This window comes from Dendropsophus ebraccatus, chromosome 1 (assembly GCF_027789765.1).
Source record: "Dendropsophus ebraccatus isolate aDenEbr1 chromosome 1, aDenEbr1.pat, whole genome shotgun sequence".
NCBI classification, from domain to species: Eukaryota; Metazoa; Chordata; class Amphibia; order Anura; family Hylidae; genus Dendropsophus; species Dendropsophus ebraccatus.
Genome location: NC_091454.1, coordinates 66852594 through 66876343, shown reverse-complemented (window position 1 = coordinate 66876343; position 23750 = coordinate 66852594). Strand labels below are relative to the sequence as shown.

General features: G+C 47.5%; 1 protein-coding gene across 1 annotated transcript in view; it reads left to right on the top strand.

The window, feature by feature from the left end:
* The first annotated feature begins 14095 nt into the window (after positions 1 to 14095).
* The window catches only part of ERGIC1 (endoplasmic reticulum-golgi intermediate compartment 1), a 68817-nt gene continuing 59162 nt past the window's right edge, over positions 14096 to 23750 (top strand). The window contains exon 1 of the mRNA XM_069972272.1: positions 14096 to 14256. Within this exon, the coding sequence (XP_069828373.1) occupies positions 14237 to 14256 (20 nt within the window). The 5' untranslated portion in view covers positions 14096 to 14236. The remainder of the gene's footprint in view (positions 14257 to 23750) is intronic.

The following is a 23750-nucleotide window of genomic DNA, read 5'->3' as shown; positions in this document are numbered from 1 at the left end:
CACCGCTAATCTGAAACTCAGAGATGGAAACCGAGTGGTGTACAAATGGATTATGAAATTATAAGTCTGTGTACCACTAACCTCAGGGCACATCTGAGTGATTATCTTCATGTTAATGATTAGTGGGGGTTCCAGGTAGGGATGGTCCGAACCGAGTTCGGTTCGGGTTCGTACGAACCCGAACCCTCGGTAATGATTCCCACTGTCTGCCCGCTCTGTGGAGCGGGTGGATCCAGCGGGAGGACCGCCTGGAAAACTGGGATACAGCCATAGCCATAGGCTGTATCCCAATTTTCCAGGCTTTACCCCCGCTGGATCCATCCGCTCCACGGAGCGGGCAGACAGCGGGAATCTGCTGCTGAGCGTTCAGGTTCATACGAACCCGAACCTCGGCAGGTTCGGACCATCCCTAGTTCCAGGACCTGAACTCCCACCACCCAAAATGACTGACATGTCACTATGTGAAAAGTTTTTTAAACATTAATTACTCTTTAATTCTTTATTAGTTTTGTCACATAAATGTCACCTGGCTTGGCTACATAGAGACGGATGCCAGAGAAAAAGATGGCTGTGCATAATTGTGACTCTCTTCATTAAAAGTTACAGAGAAACTCATTCTTCTGAAAAATAGGGTGCCAGGAGGTGAAACCCATACCTATTCAATATTTATCCTTCGGTTACACCATAGATGTCTCAAGTGAGACTACAGTTTATGAAAATGGACATTCAACCAAAATGAATGTTTATCGGGTGAAATTAAACAACAAATGTTCCTTAGCTGACATTAACAGACTGCCATCGTCAGCCATATTATACATTTTTGTTCATTCCGGACTAAAATGTATGATCAATCGCCAGGCAATCATTTATTTAATGGTGGTTTAGCCATTAACTTACTATGTGTATGGCCACCTTTAGTATAATACATTATACATTTCTACAGTCGACAATCTGTAATGCAGAGAACTGTAGCTGTCATACTGAAATTTTAGTAAAGGTTCGTTTAGACCTGGTATTCTTACAGTATATATTCATGTTTTGTCATAGGAGGGTTAACGGGAAACATTAGGAGGAAGTGACTTCAACAAACCACAAATTTGCATCACAAGCACAAAATGAGTTTATTTACATCCCGTAAAAATGAAACATACAGGAAACATATGAAATCAGTGCCGAGTACAGTAATAATACATAAATTGTTTCTCACACCAAATGCAATATATTATGCTACTATATGATAATGCTTTATTGTCATATATGAGAAATTCCCCCAAGAAATTGAATTCACCTAATGAATGTTGAAAGATTTTGTGCCTAATAAAAAGATAACATAAAACACATATATAGTTCACATTTACTAAGGCTGGGTTCACACTACGTATATTTCAGTCAGTATTGTGGTCTTCATATTGCAACCAAAACCAGGAGTGGATTAAAAACACAGAAAGGATCTGTTCACACAATGTTGAAATTGAGTGGATGGCCGCCATATAACAGTAAATAACGGCCATTATTTCAATACAACAGCCATTGTTCTAAAATAACAGCAAATATTTGCCATTAAATGGCGGCCATCCACTCAATTACAACATTATGTGAACAGATCCTTTCTGTGTTTTTAATCCACTCCTGGTTTTGGTTGCAATATGAGGACCACAATACTGACTGAAATATACGTAGTGTGAACCCAGCCTTATTATGTAACGACTGCAGTTGAGGATCTGCTGTACCACCACTAGCGATGGCATAAAAAAAAAAATATTATATGCCGTAGCATGCGTAATCATCCGATTTATTAAAGGAAAAAAATTGTGCTTGAATGGTGAACAAAAAGTGGTTAAAAAAAGCCAGGATTGATGATTTTTATTACATTTTATTTAGAAAAAAAATTTAAAAAATTGATCAATACATCCGATCTTCACTAATATGGTACTAATAATAACTAGAGATCATGGCGCAAAAAATGAAATACAACCCCATAGGTGAAAAAATAAAAGCGCTATAAGAGTCACAATAGGGCCATTGTAATCATACCTATTTGCAAAAAAAAAGTTTTGCTGTTAATACAAATAGTAAAACATTAGAAAAGCTTTATAAAGTTCATATCACTGTGTTCAAACTGATCTATAGAATAAAGATAACCCGCCAGTTTTACCGTAAAGTGCATTACATAAACATGGACCCCCCCTCCGGCCTTCGCTGTCAGAGAGAAAAGGGGATAAGCGATGGCGGCCCAGAGCACCGGAGGCAGCCGCGGCCGTGAAATAAAAAATGGACGGCAATTTGATAAAAAAAATCTCTGAATCTGGTTGTGCTTTAACCACATGATCTACTGTATATACCCTGATGGCAGTTATTAAAAAAAAATTGATGTATTAGATCTGTTAAAATTCCACTTGCCCTCCCCAAACACCTTTCCTTATACACATAAAGGATTGCTCACCTCATTGCCAACTATTAGTCCGGCAATCCTTACAACTCTACATATTGGATACCTTTCCTTCTCAGTTGCCATTCCAAACCAAACAGTAAACCCATTAGCTAAAACACAACCCAACGATGAAACCACGTCTCTTCACTTGAGGTAAAGAAAAATATATATTTTCACTGGATCATAAATTGTGGCAGATTATGAGACATAGTGATACTAAGGCCTCAGCATCACTGAACTGTTAACCTAATGGTTAAAGGACAACTCCGGCGGGACCCCCCCCCCCCCAAAAAAAACACAGACACACACAGACACCATACTCACCATCCCTCCGGTGACGATCGCCACTCCATTCGCCCGCCGTCCGCCTCACCGTCACCTGCGTCCGCCGTCCAGCGATGTCTATTGCTTCCGGGTCCATGAGAGAGAAAAGGCTGCCAGTGCGCTTGCGCACCGGCAGCCTTTTCATTGGCTGGAGCGCATCACATGGCTTCCAGCAAGCTCAGCCAATCAGGGCTGAGCAAGCTGGAAGCCATGTGATGCGCTCCAGCCAATGAAAAGGCTGCTGGTACGCATGTGCACCAGCAGCCTTTTCTCTCCCATTCACTCTCAATGAAGACGCCGAAGAGGAAGAAGACCCGGACCGCCCCCCAGCTCTGACGTCACCCGTCACCAGATGCTGCCCGGGAGAAGAGGACCGTGACGACCGTAATAGGTAATGTATACATTCTTTAACTTCCGGGGTGGGGGGTCGGGAGTCGGAAAATGGGGGAAGGGGGCCAGACCGGGTATTTAACCACATTACAAAGTTATATAACTTTGTAATGTGTGTTAAATAAGCCCAAAAATTTTTTCGCCGGAGTTGTCCTTTAATGGGAACAGTGGGCCAATTGTGCAACCCATTGATCTTGCAGATTGTTTTGGAGGGATATTAAAATGGGCAGCTATCTCCCATAGCTGCCCATGATATTTTTTGGCTTGCCTTCTGTGTATCTGACCTCTGCTTGTGTTTCCTGACCTCAGCTGTGTCTCTGAATTTATACAGCGCTCCTGTTTCTGACCTCAACTTGTCATGCAGTTTCTCTTCAGTTCTGATTTGGTCCTGTTTATTGCTCCCTTGTTTGTGACTTTGGTTTCTAACTAGACTCCTCTCTGGTTCTGATTTGTGGCTCCTAACCCCTCTAACTCCAACCCTGGCACATTAGCAGTGTAGGAACCATCACCCAGTTGGGGTCTGCCGCATAGGAAGCAGGTCATGTAAGTAGGGACAGAGGGCCGAGTTTAGTTAGGGCTCCCTGTACCTCTTCTGATGTGACAGTAACAAGTATAGAAAAATAAAAACGAGCACAGACATCATCCAAAAAAACACAACAAATGGCATCATCAGTGATGGAAAAAAGCCACCAACTCTATATGCGGCTATCTATGTCAAGTAAAAGATGTAGGTGTCTTAAGTTTGGCTACCAGCCGTGATGGTTGTTGAATGGTGGTAAAAGCTGATCGGCCATTGTAGTTTACTTAAGCACGATTTTTATCAGATTTTTTAATATGTTTTACAGCAATATTTTAGATAAGGTATCTTAATGAATTTATGACCCTACAACTTATGACAACTTCAAAGACAACTCTGTTACTGAGAAATTGTACAATATTGTATGCTGACAAATCAGGTCAGTATGATGGTCAAGGATTCTGTATCAGTATGACTAATAGAGTTACAGCAATGACTTGTAACATTTCCGCTGTTATAAAAAGGGGACTTTAAGTTTAATTATTAAAATCAACCTCTGAAGTATTGTGATTCATAGAATTAACTCTTTTTGTTCCTTCTGCTGCTGTTTGTTCCTTCCTTTACTCTTTAAAGTCTGTGTGCGTATTTTGAAGTGTCTTTTACCTAGAGCCATGGACAATAATGTACTTTTAAAGGGAAATGGTGTAAAAGTAATACATGGACAATAAATATTTACAAAACAAGTGCTCCTCTGATAGCATGAGTACTTGCAAGAAAATTTTATCTAATTTAATAAATCTAACTTATTTTCTTACAACCCCCCCCCCCCCCCCCCCCAAACAGGTGTCTAAAGTGTATTCCACTAGGGGGTCTCACTTTCAATGAATTTGCTGCTTACTGCCTGTTGTTAGGCTTAGTCCACCTAAGGGCCACATTAGACCGCCTGATCACCTTCTTTACTAAGCATATTACACGGCTCGACCATTGTGCAGCAACCTTAGCCTGTGCCGCCTATTCCCTTAGTGTAAAGTAGTGTAAATAAAATAGTGTAAAATAATAAAGTATATACCTCTTCACGCTCGCTGGTGCTTCTGTCCGCTCCATGAGGACTGCAGAGACAGTCTCTGAAGTGACAGGCCACTCACTTGCCGTGGCACTGTCCGTTTGTCAGTAAGTGGCTGAGCGGCCTGCCACTTTAGAGATCGGCTCTGAAGTTCCAATGCCGGCTGCGGGCAGTGAGCACAAGCCAGGAAGACACAGAAGAGTGGGCAGAAGGACCGGGGGGGGGGGGGGGGACATTGAGAGGTATGTAACCTACTTTATTATTTTCTTTACACATTCATTAGGTGGCCGCTGATTTTAGGTCAGGTCCAAAAGAAAAATTCAATAGACTTAGTGCTCATACACTTTAGACTTTAGCAGTGGATTCGGACGGCAATCTAACATGTATTGGGCTGTCCCAAAAAAACACTAACAGATGACGTGGCTGGCTGACCCCTTTGTTCGGAGAGAGATAAGCCGCGCTCTCGCTGTGGGTTTTCCCTCCCCTCCCTAAAGAGAACACTGGAATGCTAGGCCATGCCAACTGTTCCTGTGTACGAAAGGATAGTTGACGAAGATATAACTGTTGGCCGGACAATCGTTCAGCCTTCAGTTATTGAAGGTGTATTGTGACCTTTAGCTGTGTCCAAATATCTGCAGATTCTATGCATACAGGAAGAAAATGCTCTATAAGTCCAGCAAGGTCAGGACTTTTATGAAAACCTTCCCATCATACACCCAGTGTATCTACTTGCTAAATTTGTGGTCAAATGGATAAGGTGTTTAGATGCCTATAAAGGTCAGATTGTGATAATGGCAGATAACAGAGAACAACTGCGAGTGTGTGCTGGATATGTCCGATAAGGTCAGTACTTTTACAGAAACCTTCCCAGATACCCAATGTGCTCAAGTGCCAAATCTAATGCCAGACAGATCAGGCTTTTGGATACCTTTAGAGCACTTGTAGAATATAAAAAGATGTAAATCTTTCCTTTTTGTATATTGTTTGAAAAAGGTAAATTTAGATTGAACCAAGCATTGCATGACTTATTATATGGATTTCATAGAATATAAAAAATACAAGTTAGGTTGTTGATTTATTCAATGAAAATTGCCATCTATCTGTATGTTACCACAATTTCATATCCACATAATATACCAAATGTTATTACTGTTGTTTCTATATTCTAGCTTGTTGTACAAACATGTTAACTTTACTGTTGGCACTAAAGTCAGTGCTTATATATTTATCTTTTGTAACTTGTTCTTAAAAAAATTAATAAAAACATTGAACCAAAAACTTGCCATGTACAAACAAAAATGGTGGAGGAGAAAAAGAGAATTTTGCAGGGGGCCAGGAAAAAGGGGGGGGGGCAGAGTAGAGGAAGGAAACAAGGTGGATTAAGGTTTTACACAAGGTAAATCTAAGAGAAAAAAACAAAGAGCAGAGTACAGGAGAGAGGCCAGAGAAGAAAAGAAAAAGAAGATGGCTTGAGGAGAAAGCCATGCTAGTGAAGGGACAGGATACACACTGTATGTAATTACTTTGCCACCTACTTAAGCACACCTTCCAAAGAAAATATTTTAAAAAAGGGAAGGGAAATTTGTGGAATTGTTTGAGCTGGCTGGGGAATCACTGGCAAGGATATATAGATCTATAGGGGAATGCTGTGCTCCAAAAACTAAGGAAAAATATATATAATTTTTTTGCTAATACATTACTTCAATAAACTTATCTTACTTTGTAATATAACATTATTTTTTTTTAAATGTGTAATTTATTTATGTCCATATGTACTTCCGTTGACTGGCAGCAGTGAAGGCCCTATTACACAAACTGATCGTCCGTAATCGCTTTGTGTAATATGTTGAAATGTCAACGATCACGATAGCAGCGATCTGCTGCCGTCTTTCTGCTCAACTGGAGCGACAGCAGCAGACCGCCACTATCTACTATGGGCTGCCCGGACGATCTAGTGATCCCCGCAGCTCCCCGCCGCCCCCTTGCTCTTACCTGCTCGTTGCTGGCATGTGTAGTAGTGCCATTAGTGAGCTGGGAATCAGGAGCAAGCAAGCACTGACCTGATAGGTCGGCTCTTGTTTGCTCCTCTGCATCCCCCCGTGTAATAGGGGCTTAAAGGACGACACAAGACCCTGTGCTGCCACTGTTTGTGTCAGGAACTGCAGGCCTATCTGTTCTAGTGCTGCTGCTATACAGTACAGTACCCGGGGGGTAGGCTGCAGTGTCCTCCGACAGTGATGACAGTAATCCCCGCTCACTGTGCAGAGGCTGCCGCACACAACAATCGTGTCGGGCAGCCTCCCCTACCTCCACCCTAGGTACTATGTATATGAATATACAACAGATTGTCCATTTAGGAGCTACAAATTAATTCTTTGTATTATTGAGCCTCTAACTTTTAATATCCTAAAATAAAGAAAATGAGGAAGCAATGATGTGTAATAATAGAACATACATTTGGGACACACATAATGAGTGGGATAGAACCACCCATGAATACTACCATGAACTGTATGACACGTTGTTTAGCTAAGTTCTGGCAGCTGTATTGTTTTTGTTCCCTCAGAAGAAGTCATAAAGGCTGACATGTTTTGCACTGAAATATAATACTTATCACCTCACCTCCTGCACTTTCCCATAGAGATAGGTTAGGTAACACAGGCACATGTCCTGCTAGATTTGTGCTGCCGGTGTGAAACCAGAGATCAGTGAAGTTGGCATCTAAATGCAACATTTTCCTTTGGCGCCTTAGACTCTGAAAGGAAACAGTGCTTTGTGTTACATCCTGCCCGAATGTTTGTCTACCCCTTGTTTGTCTATACTTTATGTTTTACTATGTTTAATACCTTTCTCAGGATGAGGATATTTTAGCAAACTATGAGGAATTTGTTTTGAAAAGGTCTCACTGATGATAGATGAATGCTGGGAATGTAGACCCTGAAAGCCTGAATACAGACGTCAGTCACTAGCTTGCAATTTTTTGGATGCCCTTAAAGGGAAACACTTGCAAAAACACTGAGGTTTGTATAATAAGTAGTCATTAGCACACTGTTCAGACTTGTAATATTTATCAGTGATCAGTATTTTAATTTTATTTATTTTTTTGCAAACTTTTATTTATTGAAATTTTCTCTACAAGAAAATATATGTCATGAAATAGGAAGCCTTACATTTCATAAGATCAACACAGTCAGTGTAACAATGGACAGTAACAATGTACATATCATAATCCCTTTCTCCCCCAACCCTGCTCGCGGTAGTGAGGACTGCCTCCCCCTGGGGCTATGAGCACAGAAAAAGAGTTTAGTCAGATAGGCGGAGTGCTCCCAATGAGCCCGCCACATCAGCTTCTAGGTACCACTTTGTATTTTTAAACTACTGTCTGGATTTCCATAGGGTCTAGAATAGTGATTTTGAACCATTTTCATTTCCTAAAAAAAATGTTGCCCTCTTTTCTCTGGATGGTTCCGCATCCAGTTGGTCCATTGTGAGATAGTGCTTGACCTGCTGGATAATGTGCTCCATTGTAGACATGTCTGAGGTCAGCCATTTAGATAGAAGATAGTGTTTGGCTACCAGTATAAACATGTGTATGAACAGGGTAATAGTCCCCATATTGGGTGGTATGTGCAAGATCATAAGGTGTGCATCTACCGGAATGTTCAACAGGTCTAGCCAGTATATAGACACATGACACACAAACAGGCCATGGTAAAGGATGGATTGGGGTGCCCCACATTTTGGACAGGCTGTAATCTAGTCAAGGTGTTCCAGAGTTCTAGGGAAACTAAATCCATATCTTGCATGATGCATAAATCTGAATTTAGACTCTATCCAATGTTCATTAATGATTGCTGTACACACTGAGGCCCATACTTTAGGAATTTGCGTACTGAGGTCTGGTAGAGGTAACTTGTTATCCCAAAATATAAATAAGGAAGGCATAATACGTATATTAATAGCATGCTATAATGTCAGACATAAATAGGACAATGTACAGTATGGATTACATTAGATCCCGAAATATAAGTAGAAAGTGGGTTAGATATAAGTTCCGCCTTTAGATTTAGTAATCTAAATACTAAAAAGCCCTTCACCTGTTTATAAACTAAGAAGTGACCCGGTCCCAGGTCTGTACCTCCTGAATGTTCAGGTGCTAAAGTAAGCTCTGATGTCTTATATACCCCTGAGGCTCTCCATTGGAAGAGTGGAGGAGTCTGCCCTCCCTGAGGAAATTCAGGGTGATGCCACAGATCTAAATTTGTACTCAAAAAGAAAAGGTAGACCCACAATTATGCAACATGTTGTGCTGCCATGCTTTTATGGTGTCTCTAATTATTAAACTGTTTTAAAGAGGATGTACCACCAGGTACGTCCTCTTTAACCTGACAGAGGGATAGAATGGCGCCGTGACGGGGAAGCCGGTGCCTGGTTCACCTGTACGGAGCCGTTCTTTCCAAGGTTACCGGCCGGTGCTCAAGCACTGGAGGTAGGCCGGGCCGCCCCCCAGTGGGAGGGAATTCCCTCCCCTCTATAACGCGGCTCCGTTAGAATCAAAGGTGCTTCAGCACCGGCCGGTAACCGTGGAAAGAACGGTGCCGTACAGGGGAATCGGCCCGCGGTTTGAAAAACGGACCGTGGCACCGGCTTCCCTGTCACGGCGCCATTCTATCCATGTCAGGTTTAAAGAGGACATACCTGGTGGTACATCCTCTTTAATAACTTTGGACAATGCCCCAAATTTTATATGAAGGGACCAGGGAATGACCATTTGGGATTCAAGAGAAACTGGAAAAGTTACTTGTCCCTCTCATCCAGTCAATCCCACATCTCAATAGACAGGTTAGGTTATTCAAAAGTAAATCAGGAACTCTTATCCTTAGGAAGAGGCAGTTTCCTTTTGGATATCCTAGGCCTCTTAGATGCCCAGATGAACCGGCTAAAGATCAAGGACAGCAAGTTCACGTCCGAATGTTTAAGGAGCACTGTGACTGTCTGGAATGGGTACAGCAGCTTTGCAAACCCCATCATTTTCAATAGTAAAACTCTAGTAACAGGGAAAGAGGTAAGTAAGACCATTGCTGCAAATCAGATTGTATTTTTCTAATGATTGGGGGGAAGAAAAAAATTTTGGGGGGGAGTATTAAGTGCTGGCCTATCTTCCAATTTGTATCCCCAAGTAGATGATTGAAGATGCCTGTTTAATTAACATGTCTCTGGAATTGTCACACGTCCACTCCCTGTTTTATTACGAGAGGACCAGCAATTCGCTTTTATCAGTATTGACCCTGAGACCACTGTTGGCATAATTCTTTTAGACATGAAAATATAGACCCTAAGGGGGAGATTTATAAAACTGTTTTCAGAGTCTGTGAGGAATGAAAGGTGGAATCAGATCGGTTGCTAGGGGCAACTAAGACAATTCTGCTTTACACCAGTTTGATAAATCTCCCCCTAAGTGTATTCTAAAAAGATAAGAAGGTCATCTGCAAATAAGATGACCTGCCCCTCTGCCTTCCCCACTGTTATACCCTCTATATCTGGAGCAGATTGGAGTCTTCTACATAGCCCAATAGCCAAGTTAAAGAGCAACAGGGACAAAGGGCAACACTGGCGTGTCCCCTTTAAAAGGGGGGATAAAGGTGACAAAAAGCCCGGAATATTAATCCCAACCAAGAAGAAAAAAAGACCTGTCATATTAAATCACTGGCACGCCTAATAAATAAACAAAAATATATTTTTATTTAACAGAAATCTATGGAAAACGACACACTAAGAACAACTAAAATTATCTAAAAAACACCAAATACATCAAGTGGGCCCTAACAATATAAAGGGACAAAAAACCCCAGGACACACCGACAAGCTGAGTGGCAAGGACCATGTATAAACAGAATATGACCAGAGTAATGCAAATGCCCCACTGCAATGTAAACATTTGTATTAGAATTATAAAGGCTACCAGTAGCTGTGCAAAACAAGCAAGGGCAGGTGTAAACAAAAAAGGTAAAGATATCACCAAATAATGGGGTCCATGTCGGGGTTCACTGCTGCCCACGCGTTTCATTCCTCAGTGGGAACTTCCTCAGGGGTTAAAGGAGACCTGTAACCCCGGCTGCCGGGGTGAAGCCCGCCTGACCCCCCGGTGGAGCCCCTTATACTAACCCCTTCCTCGAAGTCCCTGTCCTGGACCCTGTCCCGTTGCCAAGAAATCTCCGTCGGAAGCCGTGCGAGTGCTCACCAGAGATGAGTCCGACGCCCATAAAGAATGACTGCTGCAGGGTCCGGGACAGGGACTTTGAGGAAGGTAAGTATAAGGGGCTCCACCGGGGGGCGGGTGGGCTTCACCCTGGTAGCTGGGTGACAGGTTCCCTTTAAAGATCTGTGCCTGAGGCACTATGTTTTGCCCACCCTGAGCATCCATCCCCAGCTCACATTATCAAATGCTTTTTCGTCATCTATCGAAAGGAGAGCTATGGATGGATGCATGTGTGGTCTCATTTTGATCTTGTCCAACACGGCCATTACCATATAAACATTATAAACCATGTTTATCAGTATTTCCAGAGGCATTGGCTCACTGCCCTGTTAATCGCTCTCCTGATTGGAGGCATCTTGCCTCCAGCCACAAGAGGCCGCTTATTTTTGTTCTCTTCAGTTTTTACGATCAGGAAATATTGATTGTTTCCTGAAGCCTCCTAAAAGACTTCCTGATCAATATTTCCTGACCGTAAAAACATGTGCATCTGGCCTGTCTCTACTAACTACCAAGAAAATGAATTCATGAAATTGGCTCTAAAAGTAGTTTAAATGACTGATTATCTGGTTATTGTCTTCTTAGGGTCCATTTACACAGAAAGATTATCTGACAGATTGTCTGCCAAAGATTTGAAGCCAAAGCCAGGAATGGATTTGAAAAAAAGGAGAAATCTCAGGCTTTCCTTTATGACCTGATCTGTTTATAGTCTGTTTCTGGCTTTGGCTTCAAATCTTTGGCAGATAATCTTGTCAGATAATCTTTCTGTGTAAAAGCACCATTACATGGAAACAACTTATAACCATACCTAGGTGTCAAATGTTTGTAGTGCTTTCTGTTTAAACTACAGTAACATGACCAATCACATTTGTTTAAAAGTCACATCAAAGTAAAATCACACCTCTGCTGCTCCGGTCTCCGGTGTGTGCCCACTTTAGGGTCCTGGGGCGTGACATAGCAGGCCCACTTAACCATCCAATGGCAGAGACAGGACACTGCCAATAATAAGACCTGTAGCCCAAAAAGCTTCTAATACAGGCAAAGTATGTAAATAAGGACCCAAAAAAGTAATTTCTCTTTATGGTGCGTTCACACCTACAGGATCTGCAGCTGATTTTCTGCAGCAGATTTCATTTAAATAACTGAACACAGCATCAAATCTGCTGCAGATCTGCTGCAGATCCTGTAGGTGTGAACGCACCCTTAATGTCATTCCTGGTAGAATTAGGGCATAATGGTGCTGTATATAGGGCTACCACCACGGGGAGAGTCACATTCAGGGAGTCCGGTAGCTATAGGGCCACTGGTTAGGGAACACTACTATATAGCATAGCTTTATGTTCACACTGCCATCCAGGATCCTTCACAGGGATCTACACTGAACATGGGCTCCTACAGTATATTTACACATGGCAGACTTGTTGCAGGAATTTTTGCAATGACTAAGGGCCCTATTACACAGAAAGATTATCGTGTGAAAAATCAGTACATAGTTCAAATCTAAGCGACAATCTTTCTATGTGTATGCAACAACTATCAAACGACTAATGAAAATTTGCCTGTGTGTCGCTGATCGCATCTTTTGAGCTGACCATAAAATCGTTAATTTTGCAATTGTTTCCAAACCTGTCAGTGTACATACACATTGTTTGTTCGATGGGATCAGGAGTATACAAACGATCATAATTACAATCATAACTAACGACTATCATTCTGTGTATTATAGTGAATGATTTCAGGTCGTTCCCAAAAGTGCATGTTTGCAATATTTTATCGTTATTTGGAGAAGATAAAAAATGACTTTGTCTAATAGGACCCTAAGGCAGCCGGAGATCTCTATTCAGGAAAAGGACATTTAGAATGTGGCACACTACATCTGCTCTGTGTACTAAGACCTCTTGGCCAATGTAGCTGCCAGTGTGTGCACTTAGAAGGTAGCTTAGGAGGAGGCTTAGCATTAAACTTTACAGTGTGGCTAATGTAAGCAGCTCAATATAGAACACATGACTGCACGTACACTGACAGCGGGTTAGTGGACCTTAGAGAGAGGCGACAGGCACTTCTCACATTTTGTTTACACCTGGCACGCTTGGCCTGTATAAAGATCAATATTTAGAAGACAAACACCATGTAAGTGTAAAATACAATAAATGCATTTTGTCACATAGTGGACCCTTCTACCTGCACCCTATAGCATCTCCATCACAGGTCATTCTCCCAAACACCATACAGGAATTTATTATCGAGAATGATTCGTGATGGGTGAGATACCTATATAAGATGTCCTTTTGGAGTCCTAGAGAGGGTCTATGTATGGCTGTCAGATATTTCACCCCCTACAGCCCAGACTTCTCACATACAGCCAGTATGGGAATAGCTCCATAATATGGATCTAAATACATGTGATGAAATTTCCGTACAGTAACTGCCGATAGGTGTCTCCTAAGCATGGGCACCATTCTCATACAGATGCAATACGGACACAATATAGATCCCATAAGGACCTGTATTTTACTCTCGTTCCATAGACTTAAATGGCCATTTCCATGGATGAAAGTAGCACATGGTTCTCAAATAAGCTGCATAGCAATAGATTTCCATTCCCCCCATATTGTGGTCTGCAATAATACTATGATATAATACTATGGTATAATACTATGAGATAATACTATGGTACAGCTGGAAGGAGCCCCAGTGTGTGCAAGGTCAGGTGCCCACATTTACATGCCATGCTAATCTATGGATGAGGATGCAGGCATGTTTAGGATATACTATAATAGGAGCTCTGTTTAGTGACACATGTTCTATAAAGAAAGCTGCAGATAACCCCGACATAGCTGATACCAGAGAGCACTATACTGCAGTCCTCTGCACAATGGGCGGGTATGGCGCCAGCTTTCAGCCGCAGTGCAGTGACCCCATAGGTGCAGAACAATAGCGCTCCTGGCAGCTAGAGGAGCCTATACTGCGCCCCCTGTGCCAGGCAGCCAGCCATCCCTGGCATCACAAGGTGCGCGGAGCAGGATGTGCGGATGCCCGGCAGCCAGGATCCAGGAACACCCCACGTGGCTGCGGGAGCCGGATGTGCCCTCCCCGCCCGGGCCGCCTCCAATCACAGGCCGCTCGGCGAGCACAGCTGACGCCAGTTCCTTTGTGTCTAGCCGGCAGGCTTGAAGAGGCTTGTGACAGCGGCTGCCTGCACGCCGGAGCGGCCCCTTTAAATCAGCGGCCAGTGGCAGCGGGAGGCGGGACACCATGCCCTTTGACTTCAGAAGGTGAGTGGGGTGGGCACCCTGCAGGGTCAGGGACTGACGGGCAGCATCTTGCAGTGCTCAGGCTGTGCCCCCTCCGCAGGCTGGAGCCTTAACAGCCCCTGGGGCAAGGATTCTACTAGTGTGCCCTGCACTAAGATGCCCTGCACACCCCCAGTGCCCTGGCACCCTCCTGCCCTCCAGGCTGTACTGTGATGCACAGGCTGCTGGGTTTCATTCATTGTATCCAAAGCCTTTGTGCTGTACAGGAGTCTGCCCAGCGCATGAGTGCCCCCAGCGTGTAGAGCCCAGCGCATGAGTGCCCCCGGTGTGTAGAGCCCAGCGCATGAGTGCCCCCGGCGTGTAGAGCCCAGCGCATGAGTGCCCCCGGCGTGTAGAGCCCAGCGCATGAGTGCCCCCGGTGTGTAGAGGCCAGGGCATGAGTGCCCCCGGTGTGTAGAGGTCAGCGCATGAGTGCCCCCGGCGTGTAGAGCCCAGCGCATGAGTGCCCCCAGAGTGTAGGGGCCAGGGCATGAGTGCGCCCAGAGTGTAGAGCCCAGCGCATGAGTGCCCCCGGCATGTAGAGGTCAGCGCATGAGTGCCCCCGGCGTGTAGGGGCCAGGGCATGAGTGCCCCCCGGCGTGTAGGGGCCAGGGCATGAGTGCCCCCCGGCGTGTAGGGGCCAGGGCATGAGTGCCCCCCGGCGTGTAGGGGCCAGGGCATGAGTGCCCCCCGGCGTGTAGGGGCCAGGGCATGAGTGCCCCCCGGCGTGTAGGGGCCAGGGCATGAGTGCCCCCCGGCGTGTAGGGGCCAGGGCATGAGTGCCCCCCGGCGTGTAGGGGCCAGGGCATGAGTGCCCCCCGGCGTGTAGGGGCCAGGGCATGAGTGCCCCCCGGCGTGTAGGGGCCAGGGCATGAGTGCCCCCCGGCGTGTAGGGGCCAGGGCATGAGTGCCCCCCGGCGTGTAGGGGCCAGGGCATGAGTGCCCCCCGGCGTGTAGGGGCCAGGGCATGAGTGCCCCCCGGCGTGTAGGGGCCAGGGCATGAGTGCCCCCCGGCGTGTAGGGGCCAGGGCATGAGTGCCCCCCGGCGTGTAGGGGCCAGGGCATGAGTGCCCCCCGGCGTGTAGGGGCCAGGGCATGAGTGCCCCCCGGCGTGTAGGGGCCAGGGCATGAGTGCCCCCCGGCGTGTAGGGGCCAGGGCATGAGTGCAGACATTGTCACTTAAAGGGGATCACAGCTGGTATTCTCTGCAAGTGGCTCACAGCTGGTATTCTCTGCAAGTGGCTCACAGCTGGTATTCTCTGCAAGTGGCTCACAGCTGGTATTCTCTGCAAGTGGCTCACAGCTGGTATTCTCTGCAAGTGGCTCACAGCTGGTATTCTCTGCAAGTGGCTCACAGCTGGTATTCTCTGCAAGTGGCTAGAGAGTGTTCTGTGCTGGGTATTTCTGTATCCTCTGCCTATGCTCTATACACAGATGAATATACCTGCAGAGAACATATCCAATAAGGTCCTGGTAGGTTTTGTAAGAAGCATGTCAGCACTGGTGGTGGAGACCCCCATTTAAGTGTACCTGTAAAGTGAACCTGCACATTCTTCTCAGACGCAGAAGCAAGGTGGTTTGTTCAGTTACTGTATGATGTCCTTCGAGTTCCGTGGCTGAGACTATTTCTTATTAAAGGAGTATACTCATTTCTAAAACTTATTTCCCGCAGTTGCTTTATTTGGGGCACAATTTTCCTACTTTCTCATGATTGGCACTGGTTCCAGAGGCCTGACCCCCACTGATCCTCCAGTTAGAGGGAATACATTATTGAAATGAGAATACCCCTTTTTAGTGGGATTGGGCAAGGAAGCCAGGCATCTTATGGTCGTCTTGGCAACCCGTTTGCCCAGTGTAGATCTGAGTCTCTCCACAGAGGTGGAAGGTTAGTGTTAGGGTCTGCTCACACTACAGAATTTTTGCGGAACTTCCACCAGTCCCATTGATTCAATAGGACGTCTTATGCACACTCAGCCCAAATAATTGACAATGTCAATTCTTCGGGTGGATGGAGGATTGCACGTGAGACGTCCTATTAAATCTATGGGACTGGCAAAACTTCAAGCAGAGTCCCTTTTGCGGACTCCACTTGAAATTCTGTAAAAATTCCGTAGAGTGAACGGACCCCTACAGACAGCGATCAGCAGCTTGCTTGTTGGCAGATCGTTGCCTTTCAACATGAAAGATAATCTTCTGTGGGCTGCACATCTCTCCATGTATTAGGAGATGCGCAGCTGGCTAAAGCAAAGGACTGCATGGACATCACTAGCGATGTTCATGCAGCTCTAGTCGCACGATTATCAAGTCATGTAATAGGCTCAGAATGCAAGAACTAGCAAACGGGCGGGCACGGGTCAGGCTGTCTGATACGGCCTTTAGGGTATATTCACACATACTTAATTGGCTATGGATTGAAGCATTTCATTTATATTAGTTAAATTTGCTGCAGGTTAAGTGTGTGTGAATGGACCCTCCAGGTATGTTTATGTGTGCAGATTTTCTGCCACTTATCTGCTGCAAATCTGCACCTGTAAACATACCTAGAGAGTCCATTCACACATACAGCAGATTTGATGCTGTGTTCCATTAAAGGGGTATTCCAAGTTAAAAGAAAATAACTTGTCCCCTATCCACAGGAATACCCCTTTAATATCTGCAGCGTCATATCTGTTGTTGATCCTGTACATGTGAATGGCCCTGGTACCTTCATTTATACTTAATCTTCCGTGGGTTTAACTATCATAAATAATTAACATAACTCCGTAGCAGATTAAGTATCTGTGAACGTACCCTAAGGATAGTTTCACACGTACTGTATCACAGCGTATTTCTCTCAGCAAAAATTTCATTCCGCTTCAAGAATGTAGCCCCTGACCATTTAAAGGGGTACTCTCAGCAGGTTAGAAGAATCTTGGGCAGGGGCGCTGAGGATGAAAGAATGTCTGTTACCTTCATCCTCAGAGCTGTTCTCATGCTGTTAGTTGTGTCGGGTAAGTCATTAGGAGCGCTGGGGGCATGGCTATCACCCCTCGGAGCACTAATCTATTGATAATCATTAGAGGGGGGCAGGCCGGCCATGGGCAGCATGTTGTGTGGTGGGGGAGGGGTCCTGCCCCTCTAATGATTATCAATAGAGGCCGGATCAGTGCTTGGAGGGGTGGAAGCCACGCCCCCAGTGCTCCTAACTGCTTACCAGGCCCAATAAACAGCACAGGAATGGCGCTGAGGGTGAAGGTAATACACATACCTTCACCCTCAGCGCCCCGTCCCAACTAGGGAGCTATCAGCAGATTAAATCCGTCTAACCTGCTTATAGTTCCCCTTTAACCCACCAGCTGCCAGGCTAATACATTACCTGCCCGCGCTCCTGTCAGCTCCCTTACGTCTTGCTCAGCCAATCGGTGGCTGCGGCAGTACGTGTGAAGCTACCCTAAGGCAGCATTTCTTTATGCCATCTTGGTGGTATGCCAACCTATGTGCCAGATGTAGGCTACATTTCAGAAGTGAATGACACCTCATTCCCACTTCTTTCGAGGCACGTCCTTTGCTTACTTTGTAAGTATATAGGGCCAGTCCTCAGATCCATGAGAAAATAGCGTGCATTGTGTAGTCTACAGTATCTCTTCACTTTCTGATGATTTGGACAGTCTCGTTTATTCTTGCTCCAGTGCATCTTTGAAGGTTTTAGTTGCTCTTCAGAAAAGGTATTATGATTTACTATTATATAGTCGTAGCCACTGTGACTAGTTAATGGGTGCTCTGGAGCATGACCGTCTGTGTGGATAGGACTCCCTTAATATTAAGGCCCCATGCACACATTAGGAAAATGTATCCAGATTTCTAGTACGTTCACGTCTTATGCAAAGAAGCCTGATGTAAGTAGATTGATTGGTTTAAAGGAAATCTGTAAGTGTTCCCGACAGTATATGTAGACTGCTTGCTGGAAATGGGTGCAGAAGTGCTGCATGGGGCATTCTGAAGAGCGTTTCCACAGCAAGAAGATGCTCTTGAGACCACAATGTTTGTGGACCTACTACAGAGCGTGAATCCATGGAATGTTAGGAATGCTACATACAGTAGCTGTAATAAATAGTCAGGGGGCCATATACTCTATCTTGTTAGTAGATGTTACCTAAGTCCTTTGTGATCTGTAGGAGCATAAATCTGTGGGTAAGTATTGGGAGTTTTCACTTTGCCCTGGGCTATAGAAGGCTGTAATTCGGTGTATGCCCTGCCTGGAGGGATAGTATGCAGGGGGTGTGTGTCTGGTTTTTCTGGTTATGTTTCACTTGTGCACAGTAAAGCAATTTTCATATGGTCAAAAGACAGGCCATATTTATGGTATTCATAGAATTTTAATGCCCATAATACCATTCGTTGCCACAGGCTGCAGTGGGTAAGGTCACTTCATTCTGAAAGATACATTTTATACAGCACAATCCATGCTTGAACACGCACAGGCCCTATTTATTTCAATAGCAAAAACATAGTTGGCTAGTAAATACTTGTAGGTTATCTTTAGAGCATATACAGGTTTTGGTCCAGACTGAAAAGCATGGTTTACAGCACTTTTCAGTACGACACAAAAAAGCATACATTCAGAATATGACCTGATGTAGTCACTAGTTGATTATGCTCAGGAATACTGAATGGAGTGGAAACATCCAAGTATTAGGGGTTGCGATGGGCATAATGTGACATGATCGAGCTCTAATCCAACAGCTTCCATAACATATTTTCTTGTGCAAAGTGGCAAAGAGGGCTGTAAACCTCCTTGCTCCTTCTCTGCTTAAAGGGGTATTCCCCCCCAAGAGCTAAAAAAATGAAATGCTCCCAAACCTAGCTGGTCTTCCTCACCAAGTCCCCCTGAGTATTTTGAGCCGTCTCCCATCTTTCTAGCTGCTGCCGTTCCTGAGTTACAACTTTTTCTAAAACATGGTCTATATCCAAGATAGGAAACTACATTTCCCATCATGCAATGCTTCTGCCTGATGATGGTGAAGTAGCAGAGCTGAGACAATGAAGGAGATGAGGAAAGTGTAGCAGAGCTGAGATGGCTGTGTCGGTGTAGCAAAGCTGAGTTGGAAGTGACGGTGTAGCAGAGCTGAGTTGGCGGTGACGCCGGTGTAGCAGAGCTGAGTTGGCGGTGACGCCGGTGTAGCAGAGCTGAGTTGGCGGTGACGCCGGTGTAGCAGAGCTGAGTTGGCGGTGACGCCGGTGTAGCAGAGCTGAGTTGGCGGTGACGCCGGTGTAGCAGAGCTGAGTTGGCGGTGACGCCGGTGTAGCAGAGCTGAGTTGGCGGTGACGCCGGTGTAGCAGAGCTGAGTTGGCGGTAGGGCTGGGCGATTAATCAAATTAATTCGATTAATCGTCCAGAACGTTGAAATCGATTTGATTTTTTGTGAAAATCGTAAATTCGATTTTCACAAAAAATCATTTCGGGCTGCGGTGCCGGGGAGGAGCTGAGAGAAGGGGGGTTGCGGTGCGGTCCGGCGGGAGAGCTGTAGAGGGGCGGTGTGGGTGAGCGGGGAGAAGATGCTGGGTGGCCAGGCTGGAGAGGGGCGGTGCAGTGCCGGCGGCCTCCAGCCACTGACAGCGCCGCCGCTGATCTGCCCCCGCCCCTTCCACTGAGCGTCCCACTCCCCTCCCGGCCAGATATGGAGGTCCCGGGTCTGTGGAGGAGGAGGCCGCAGGGACTACAGTAGGTGGTGATCGCGGCGCTGCGGGTCACGGAGCTATACAGCGGGATGGGGGGGGGCTCGGTGCAGACCCCCGTTCCCGCTGTATAGCTCCGTGACCCGCAGCGCCGCGATCACCACCTACTGTAGTCCCTGCTCCTCCTCCTCCACAGACCCGGGACCTCCATATCTGGCCGGGAGGAGAGCATGTGTGCGGAGGTGAGAGGAGGAGGAGAAGGAGATGTATGTGCCCTCCTGCTCCAATCACCTCCAGCTGCACCAGTCACCCCCCAGTCCCCTCAGTGTCCCCCCAATCCCCTCATTGTTCCTTCAGTGTCCCCCCCCAGTCCCCTTCAGTGTCCCCCCCCAGTCCCCTTCAGTGTCCCCCCCCAGTCCCCTTCAGTGTCCCCCCCCCCCAGTCCCCTTCAGTGTCCCCCCCCAGTCCCCTTCAGTGTCCCCCCCCAGTCCCCTTCAGTGTCCCCCCCAGTCCCCTTCAGTGTCCCCCCCAGTCCCCTTCAGTGTCCCCCCCCAGTCCCCTTCAGTGTCCCCCCCCAGTCCCCTTCAGTGTCCCCCCCCAGTCCCCTTCAGTGTCCCCCCCCAGTCCCCTTCAGTGTCCCCCCCCAGTCCCCTTCAGTGTCCCCCCCCAGTCCCCTTCAGTGTCCCCCCCCAGTCCCCTTCAGTGTCCCCCCCCAGTCCCCTTCAGTGTCCCCCCCCAGTCCCCTTCAGTGTCCCCCCCCAGTCCCCTTCAGTGTCCCCCCCCAGTCCCCTTCAGTGTCCCCCCCCAGTCCCCTTCAGTGTCCCCCCCCAGTCCCCTTCAGTGTCCCCCCCCAGTCCCCTTCAGTGTCCCCCCCCATTCCCCTTCTGTGTCCCCCCCCAGTCCCCTTCAGTGTCCCCCCCCAGTCCCCTTCAGTGTCCCCCCCCAGTCCCCTCAGTGTCCCCCCAATCCCCTCATTGTTCCCTCAGTGTCCCCCCCAGTCCCCTTCAGTGTCCCCCCCCAGTCCCCTTCAGTGTCCCCCCCGTCCCCTCATTGTTCCTTCAGTGTGTCCCCCCCGTCCCCTTCAGTGTGTCCCCCCCCAGTCCCCTTCAGTGTCCCCCCCCCAGTCCCCTTCAGTGTGTCCCCCCCCAGTCCCCTCATTGTTCCCTCAGTGCCCCCCCCCCAATCCCCTCAGTGTTCCCTCAGTGTCCCCCCCCAGTCCCCTCAGTGTCCCCCCCCAGTCCCCTCAGTGTCCCCCCCCAGTCCCCTCAGTGTCCCCCCCCAGTCCCCTCAGTGTCCCCCCAGTCCCCTCAGTGTCCCCCCAGTCCCCTCAGTGTCCCCCCAGTCCCCTCAGTGTCCCCCCAGTCCCCTCAGTGTCCCCCCAGTCCCCTCAGTGTCCCCCCAGTCCCCTCAGTGTCCCCCCAGTCCCCTTTAGTGTCCCCCCAGTCCCCTTTAGTGTCCCCCCAGTCCCCTTTAGTGTCCCCCCAGTCCCCTTTAGTGTCCCCCATTGTCCCTCCAGTCCCCCAGTGTCACCCCAGTCCCCTTTAGTGTCACCCCAGTCCCCTTTAGTGTCACCCCAGTCCCCTTTAGTGTCACCCCAGTCCCCTTTAGTGTCACCCAGTGTCCCCCCAGTCCCCTTTAGTGTCCCCCCAGTCCCCTTTAGTGTCCCCCCAGTCCCCTTTAGTGTCCCCCATTGTCCCTCCAGTCCCCCAGGGTCACCCCAGTCCGCTTTAGTGTCCCCCAGTCCCCTTTAGTGTCCCCTTTAGTGTCACCCCAGTCCCCTTTAGTGTCACCCCAGTCCCCTTTAGTGTCACCCCAGTCCCCTTTAGTGTCACCCCAGTCCCCTTTAGTGTCCCCCAGTGTCACCCCAGTCCCCTTTAGTGTCCCCCATTGTCCCTCCAGTCCCCCAGGGTCACCCCAGTCCGCTTTAGTGTCCCCCAGTCCCCTTTAGTGTCCCCCAGTGTCACCCCAGTCCGCTTTAGTGTCCCCCAGTCCCCTTTAGTGTCCCCCAGTGTCCCCCAGTCCCCTTTAGTGTCACCCCAGTCCCCTTCAGTTTTACCCCAGTCACCCCTCATCTATACCTGTACTACTACACCCCTTATCCACTATACCTCCACTCCTACACCCAACGTAGATGGAGGCACAAACATGATTTCCTATACTATATGGGGGCTCTGTTACACTGGAAATCAATACAGTTGTTGTCTAAAATATTAAAATAGTATCTGATGCTGCAGGGAGAAAATGTTCTGTTTATTTAGCAAAAAAGGAAAAAAATCGAGATTTAAATCGAGAATCGTCAAAAAATTTAAAAAAATCGAGATTTTATTTTTTGCCCATATCGCCCAGCCCTAGTTGGCGGTGACGTTGGTGTAGCAGAGCTGAGTTGGGGGTGACGCCGGTGTAGCAGAGCTGAGTTGGCGGGGACGCCGGTGTAGCAGAGCTGAGTTGGCGGGGACGCCGGTGTAGCAGAGCTGAGTTGGCGGGGACGCCGGTGTAGCAGAGCTGAGTTGGCGGGGACGCCGGTGTAGCAGAGCTGAGTTGGCGGGGACGCCGGTGTAGCAGAGCTGAGTTGGCGGGGACGCCGGTGTAGCAGAGCTGAGTTGGCGGGGACGCCGGTGTAGCAGAGCTGAGTTGGCGGGGACGCCGGTGTAGCAGAGCTGAGTTGGCGGGGACGCGGGCGATTGCGAGGGGCGGAGCTTGTCACGGGGGGGCGGAGCTTGCCGCGGGCGATTGCGGGGGCGGAGCTTGCCGCGGGCGATTGCGGGGGGCAGAGCTTGCCGTGGGCGATTGCGGGGGGCGGAGCTTGCTGGGGGGGGGGTGCCGCGGTTGAGTGCGGAGGCTATGCTGCGGGTGAGTGAGGGATGCCACGGGTGATGGGCGCGGGGGGGGCGGTTGGTTGTGGGCCGGGGGCTGGTGGCTGCAGTTAGAGAGGGATGCAGTCACAGCTGCACTGATCACTGTCTCCCTCTGTAACAGCAGCCACCGCATCAGTGTTCTCAGTCACTTCACTGTGCTGGGACTGAGGACACGTGATGCCGACACGGAGGGTGGGGGCCAGGAGCAGGGAGCGTGTCGGAGTGGACTGAGGTCTGATGATTCTATGCAATCCATGGGGGTTAATGCAGCTGGATAACAGCAAAACTGTGCAGAATCCATAATAACTTTATATTGGAAAGATGGAAAGCTACGGGTGGGCAGCGTATTAATGCAAAAATAATTTGGGGGGGAATACCCCTTTAAAGTATACCTGTCCTGGTTCGGGTTCACAAACTTCCATGTGCAGATGCAGCTGCCGAAAAATAGCACTTGTGCGCAGAACTCTGACGCTTGGGGTGTTTCCTCAGCAACCTCAACTTCCATCGGCTGCACACGGAAGTTCAAGAACCTGAACAATGGCAGGTACTCTTTAGTTGATAGCTGGAAGCTGAGCTCTTAGCAGGATCTGTGAAGGCACAGGAGCAAGGATGCTTTGCAGCCCTCAGCATTTCAGGTGCTTGGGAAAGCCTTTTTGCAAAGGAGAATAATAGCATTTTTTAACGTTCTGGAAGTACAGATATATGAAAAGTACCGTGTCTCTTTTACCTAACCGCTATATAACATTGTCAGCAGTTAATATGAATGGCAGCTGACTCGCCACTGGCTGTGGCTAGAATCAGAAGATAAAACCTTGATATATACCATTTACCTAAACACGCTTAGACCACAAAAAAAGTTCAGGCATGCTGTACGGTATTATGACAGTTCAAGGGTGGGGACTTGGCCTCCAAATTTCCCAGATATCCATCTATTCGAGCATCTGTGCGATGTGTTGGGTAGAGGTA